The sequence below is a fragment of the Rosa rugosa genome, chromosome 2, assembly GCF_958449725.1.
Source record: "Rosa rugosa chromosome 2, drRosRugo1.1, whole genome shotgun sequence".
In the NCBI taxonomy this organism is placed as follows: Eukaryota; Viridiplantae; Streptophyta; class Magnoliopsida; order Rosales; family Rosaceae; genus Rosa; species Rosa rugosa.
This window is the reverse complement of record NC_084821.1, coordinates 39,653,189-39,660,091: the sequence shown is the minus strand read 5'-3', so window position 1 is coordinate 39,660,091 and position 6,903 is coordinate 39,653,189. Positions and strand designations below refer to the sequence as shown.

At 33.9% G+C, this 6,903-nt stretch overlaps 1 protein-coding gene across 1 annotated transcript; it reads right to left on the bottom strand.

Annotated features, from left to right (window-relative positions):
- Positions 1–309: 309 nt before the first annotated feature.
- On the bottom strand, positions 310–6,479 carry LOC133732036 (fatty acyl-CoA reductase 3-like). Its single transcript, XM_062159493.1, has 10 exons — positions 5,913–6,479; positions 5,163–5,266; positions 4,844–5,046; positions 3,050–3,150; positions 2,274–2,469; positions 1,985–2,146; positions 1,649–1,730; positions 1,222–1,488; positions 772–899; positions 310–678 (listed from the first exon to the last, which is right to left on the bottom strand). The coding sequence occupies exons 1-10, from the start codon at positions 5,989–5,991 to the stop codon at positions 519–521; spliced, it is 1,482 nt and encodes a 493-aa protein (XP_062015477.1). The 5' UTR covers positions 5,992–6,479; the 3' UTR covers positions 310–518.
- Between the last annotated feature and the right edge of the window lie 424 nt (positions 6,480–6,903).

Genomic DNA, 6,903 nt, shown 5'->3' with positions numbered 1-6,903 from the left:
TATTGTACTGTGCTGAATTTAAATTGAATAATGGATGACCATACCTTTTCAACTCTGGATGACCATACCTTTTCAACTCAATCTATTTTTTTTTGGAAAGTTGAGAAAATTATTTTATGTGAGAGTACTTGTTATTGGAAGATAGGCTAGATTTTTTTTTTTTTTTTTTTTTTTTTAAAGAGGATCAAATGATTTCACTCCTACCCCCATGGTGACTCGAACCCAGGACCTGGATCATAGGTAGTGGGCGCTCTAACAACTGAGCTAACACCACATCGTCAAGATAGGCTAGATCATTAAAAGGCAAATATCTTGATGCAAGCTCAGATGAGCTACATTATTAATAATTACTAGAACTCAAACATTGGCCACATCTGTTGTCCTCAAGTAGCCAAATACATATGACCATACAATTACAATTACTCACGGACTTCATCACGTAAAAAGTTGAGTAGACAACAATACAAATTAAATGTTCAGACACTCTTACTAGTACGTAATAATATGATTCTCCCAAATTATTTGTTGAGCATAACATGTTTTCGAAGGCCAGGAACATGAGTTTTCGAAATGTAGTCTTCCCAATCAATGCATTTGGGATCAAACTTGAACATTTCTGCATCTTTGTAACTCTCAATTGTTATCCTTTGTAATTCCTCTGAATTGGTGTCGTCAAAACTGCAAGTAGAACATGTAGTACATTGTGAGTAAATTGAAAAATTCAACATTGTTTAATCAATCAAGGAATTAAATTGAATAAAGAATACGTACATGCCCTTGAAAAACATGTAAGGTTTGTATAGCTCTACCAAGCGCATCACCAATCTGAGTTTACGATCATAGTTCACATACAATTCTTGAAAATATTGGCCAAATGTCATATTCACCAACCTTAATCCCTTCAAATGAGTAACAAATAAAATAAGAATTGAAGCGACATAATCTCAAGACTGCTATTACCCTCTAAATGCAATTTGCGCATAGATAGTGATTCACAGTTGTTAATCCTATTATATTCCTTTATATGTGAAAATGTTATTATTGCTCCCTGTAGAAAACCATTCTGAACTTTTCTTCCATTTTTTTTTTGTGCGAATGTAAGTCATTAATGTGCAGAATAACTTTGTAAAGTGACATTATTGACTATCATTGTAGGTCAGTTATTACTTTCGTTTTACTCTCTCTAGTTCCCATCAAGAAGAGGAAGGGGAACAAACAAACCTGCAAAGGTAGCATGTAGCGAATTTGCATGTACATGTGAAAGCTAGCCATAGTCCTGAACATTGTAAACTTGCCAGCCTTAACAATGGTTCCATCCTTGTTAATCCATGGATTCTCAGTGCAGTATTTGAACACGATATCATAAATATCACAAAATTTTATAGGATTTCTCAGTGAGGTTCCTACATGATATATGATGCCAGAATATTTATTTGCATTCACTGCCATTGCTGCAATTATCGAATTCACCACCATGTCCACCGGAATCTGCACATTTTCAAATTTAACCGTTCCCTTTAGGTTTTACATACAAAGAGACCATCATATATATATATATAGATATATATGATGGCTACCTCATAGACAAAAGAAAAAAATTACACTCTGGTCGATAATAATTTTTAAATTGTTTATTTGGAAAACTCACCATATCAAATACTATCATCGGATCGACGAGTAAGCATGGGAGCTTCCCTTTATAATAACTAGCAATTACGCTATCAATGGTTCTGTAAAACATCGACATTGAGTATATACCACACATGAGCTAGTCAAAATGACAAAATGATTGCAATAAATTGATCACACTTAATTACTGTGGAATGAAATTGACACTCTTATTTTTGCAAACTACATTCTCCTTTTTCTTCTTACATGACTGTTTTTCCAATGGATATATATATGCATGACAAAAAGAAGATAGAGGTCTAGTTTGCAAGAAAAGAGACTGGAAATGCCATTTTCTATGTAGCTTATTAATTACCTGAATCCTTGAATCCAACCTGGAAATGGTTCCTTGTAAGTACTAGTAACCACTGTTGGACGTATAATGACAAGAGGTAGATTTTCTTTTAAGCGTCCGAGAAATATTTCTCCCATCGCTTTCGTAAATACATAAGTGTTTGGCCATCCATACACTTTAGCCCTAATAATTTTTTTTAAAAGCAAAAGCAACAACAATTAGAGAAGTCCTAACAATTATTATTATATTAATACAAAAGAGATTAGGTGAGATTAGTTTTTAGAGAGTTAAATTATGGATGCTGAAAAACCTTTCAATGCCGAAATCCTTCATTGTGTTTGTAATAACTTCTTGTGAAGCATCTTGTGCTTTTAGTTCATTCAATTTCTCCTTCACCAGTTTCTTTTCCACTGCTTCAAAATCAAATTTAGTCATCTCCTTCACCATTTCATCCATCGAAGATGAGTCTTCCAGTAAGTGTCCACCCCTCTCGCCACATACATAAGCTGGAAACAATATTACCATTGATCAGTAAAGGAATTCCATACACACTAACACTAAAAGACTGAGGTAATAATGAATAACGATGAAACTTAGAAGAATACTGAAAATCTAATCGATATTTTTTATGGACGTAGTTCTATTTAGTTCTCTGCATGTTCCTTTTTTTCCAAAACAATATAAGCTTTGCTGTCCTCGCTAGAAAAAGGTTTGGACAATACTCTTGTTCAATCAGTTCGGATACAACATCCATCTTAACTGTTTATTATCTCTTAGATTAAGTACGTACTAATCAGAGTCGTTTTTCTTTCTTCTAAATATCACCATTAGAATTTTCCTAGAATATGAACTACAATGTGAGATGTATATGTATAACAGACTTAGATAAGTGTCCAAATTGACTTGGATATAGTATTTTGACAACAATATATAAATTCTTACCTAACCTTTACATAAAACATGAAAAAACAATTAAGATAATGAAGTGTTAGATTACTAGATCACAACATCTTATAATTTTTTTTTTGTCTATATGATGTAAGCACAACTTATTTAAAATGACATAAAAGAATAAACCAAACCAACCAGTTGATACGTGGAGAAACATCTCTAGTTTTAAGCATTTCTTTGCAAAGTTCATCGCATGCAGCACTCCAAATGTGTTGACGTCCAGGGCGATATCATACCTACATAAACAAAGTAAGATGTTAATTAAGTTGTAAGATGTTAATTAAGAGTAGATATAATTAATGCCCTAGACTGCAGATTGAACTATTAATTTACGTAATTGGAAGTAATCAATTAGGTTTACAATGGAACCTAGATATGGATCACTGATTTAATTATGTGTGTGTGTGTGAGGGCCATTAATGGCCAATATTCCACTAAGGTATCTCTTTTCTTGGCTAATTTGAGGGATCGATTATTAGACAAACTCTTTAGTCACATATCAACATCTCCACCGTTTAGTTTGTAGGTTTACATGAATATATCACTTCTGCAAATTTTCAGCAAAATTGGTGACCGTTAAGGTTCGAACTAGATTAAGTCAATGGACGAACCAAATCTGTCCAACCTGAACCGTTCGTGTTCATAATTAGTAAATCACTATTATGAATACGCAAATGATTATCAATTTTGTTGAAAATTTGCAGAATTGATCTACTCATAGGAAACTAAAAACTGAACGGTCAAGATCCTAATATGTGACCGAAAATTTTGTCTAATAAACTATCCCTTAAATTGGCAAAAAAAAAGGATCTCGCACTAGAAGAGTCACACACACACACACACCCACACACATATATATAGAGGGCCCTTAGTGTGGAAGAGCCCTACACACACACACACACACACATATATAGAGGGCCCTTAGTGTGGAAGAGCCCTACACACACACACACACACACACACACACACATATATATATATATATAGAGGAAGTCCTTAAACTCTTAAAGTGAGGATGTTTTTATTTTAGGGTGTATTTTAATAATCACAACCACTCATTTTAGGGTATATATATAATAGAGAGGTTCTAGTTGGACCTCTAAATTTGATATTTGAACCTCTCCTACTTATTAAACCTCCAATTCACTTTTCTAAATACTTAAAAAACTAAGTACACCTCCTTAATTTTACCAAAACACCCTTAAACAATTAATTAAATATGTATCTTCAACAATTTTTTTTTTCTTGTCTCTATCAATTCATTCATGAAGAATTTTGTGAGTAAGCTGGCTACATTTTTTGTATACTTTCAGTGACAGAATCAGAAAGTGATTTTTGGAGAATCCGAACAAGTAGACAATTACAAAGATTTTTCTATTAATCCAGATCATAATTTTTTTTTTGTTTTTTTTTGCAATATGGATGGTTCTAGAAAAGACTTTGGTTCTCAAATAAAAAATATATTTATACATCGATTAAATCTAATTAAAAACTTGGATCTTAATTATTAATAACTACACCAAAATATTCAATAAATTTAGTTTAAGGAAATTTCAAATTCAGATTGTTTTGAATTTACTTTTGTGTTAAATAATGAGGCCATGTATAGAAATTAATTATCTTTACTTAATTGTTTTAGGTAAATTATAAAGTTATATAGGTAATATAATGAATTTCAAAAAAAAAAAATGAATGTTATATTAATAGGAAAGGTAAGAAGATTATTTTTTTTTTCCCTCTTTTCTCTCTTTGTCCTTATTTGTATTTTCATATGAGTTGACAAAATCTATTGATAACTAAAAAAAGATGGAGGTCCAAAGATCAAATTTAAAGGTCCAACTAGAACCTCCCTATATATATATATGTGTGTGTGTGTGTGTGTGTGTGTGGGGTTATATACAAGGCTCTTCCACACTAAATTGGTGTTACCTTTCGTCAAAGTTTGTGGTGGCTGCACAGTTAAATACGATTTCTATTTCACTGCACATTTGCTCCCTCTGTTTCAATTCTTTGATTCCGAGGTTTTCAGAAGAGACGTCTCCTGGCAAAGCAACAACTTTTTCTGAAATGAAGGATTCAAAATCTGCGCCGCATTTCTCCCTCAAAACTCTGAACAACTCCTTCCCTATGATCTTTATAATCCATATTGCAAACAGGGCCAGTCAGTAAATTGAAAATAACTAATTACCGTCACTACAAAGTGACATGAAAACGAAAGTGTAATTGTTCTTTGAGTAGTTATTAAAACCTCATTGTTCATGCGCTTTGTGGCTGACTTGGCGTCGGAGGATCTTAAAAGGAGGTAGATCTTTTTCACATCTGGTTGAACTCTGAGTATTTTCTCCAGAAACACTGCGTTCATCCACAAGTTAACTTGCTTATTGTCATTTCAGACCAAAAAACAAAAACAAAAAAAAATTGCTTATTATCATGAGAGAGAGACGCATTCCAAGGAAGCCAGTGGCTCCAGTTATAAAAATTGTTTGACCAAAAAAGAAAGTAATCAAAATTGTCTTATTGTGCAGAGAGAGAGAGGCCCATCCAAAGGAAGCCAGTGGCTCCAGTAACCAAAATTGTCTTACTGCACACACACACACACACACACATACATACTACCATTCCAAGGAAGCGCAGTCAGAATTATCTTATTACGTAGATATAATATTATGCTATCCCTTCCCATATTAAATCAAGAATATAAATTGGGAGTGTAGAGAGGGAAGTACTGTTTGGTCGATTTTGGATGGTTTCTTCGAAAAGTTTCGACGGCATATTAGAACCAATCTTGATGACAGCCGTAAGCGCGTTCGGACGTTTTAATCAATACTAAAATGAAGTAGGACATGTTTATTAAACCCAGCTGCCGACATTTACAGCTTGCAGATTCAAATCTTTGCTTATTATGTCCCTCATCAGGCCAAGTTTACTATACTACTTCATCCATGCACAAATTAAGCTAATTACTATTAAGAGAGCGACAGAGAGAAAGAGTACTTACCCATTCCAAGGAAGCCGGTACCTCCGGTAACTAAGATGGTCTTGCCCTCCAGATATCGGAGTATGCTCGCCGACTCCATTGTAGAAAAGAGTGCTAAAAACTCAGGGCTAGATAGAGAGAGATCAAGCAAGGGAAGTCTAAACTGGAGTGTCTTGCTCTGTGGTAAAACTAAATCTTATAGTGATGGAGTACTGAAGTCTTGGTTGAGTGTGGCTCTTAAACTAAAACTTAGATGCTCTATTTCTTTGGATTCATTCACAAGTTGGGTTAAATCAAAGAAATGTTTTCGATATGTTAAGAAGAGGCCGAACACCGTCTCACTTATTCATTCTTTTCTTTCTCTCCTTTTATTCGGATATCTATGCCGAACAGTATTATTTCGATGTCATTAATCCACTATTCCCGCATTTAAGCCTAAAAATAAGGACAATGATTCATGCTATTCCTGCAAAACAGAAAAGTAGATACACGTACATTTGAATTTCAATGCCCAACAATATTATCTGTACAGGGTAGATAGAGCTGGCTAGCTAGCTGATTTTTGTGGTTAAACCATTTCGGAAGATCGATGGTTACCTATAAGAATATTGTTTCTCAATATTCAGATGTGTGGGCATGTCCATGACCCTTTTATTCTGGTCTCCTCATGTCGTTTAACCCCTAGATTTTATCTATCATCTTGATAAGCAACCTAGCAAAATATTGATTCTTTTCAGCCAACGAGAGAAAAGCTGAACACTTCAAGTCACTCAACCTCAAGAATTTCTTGATTTCATTTCTCAACTCATAAGTTTCCATTGCCTAGCTAGGTATATAATTCGAATGCGACCCTTCAACAAAGGATATAGTTATATTGCTATAATATGAATAAGATTGCTTGCCAATTTATTTCATCAAGTCTTTGATGGCTATTGGCTCACTTTTTGTCGGAGTTGTATCATTTCATCCTTCTGCAATACTTAAGATACTGGTGAAAGGAACCTACGTACGT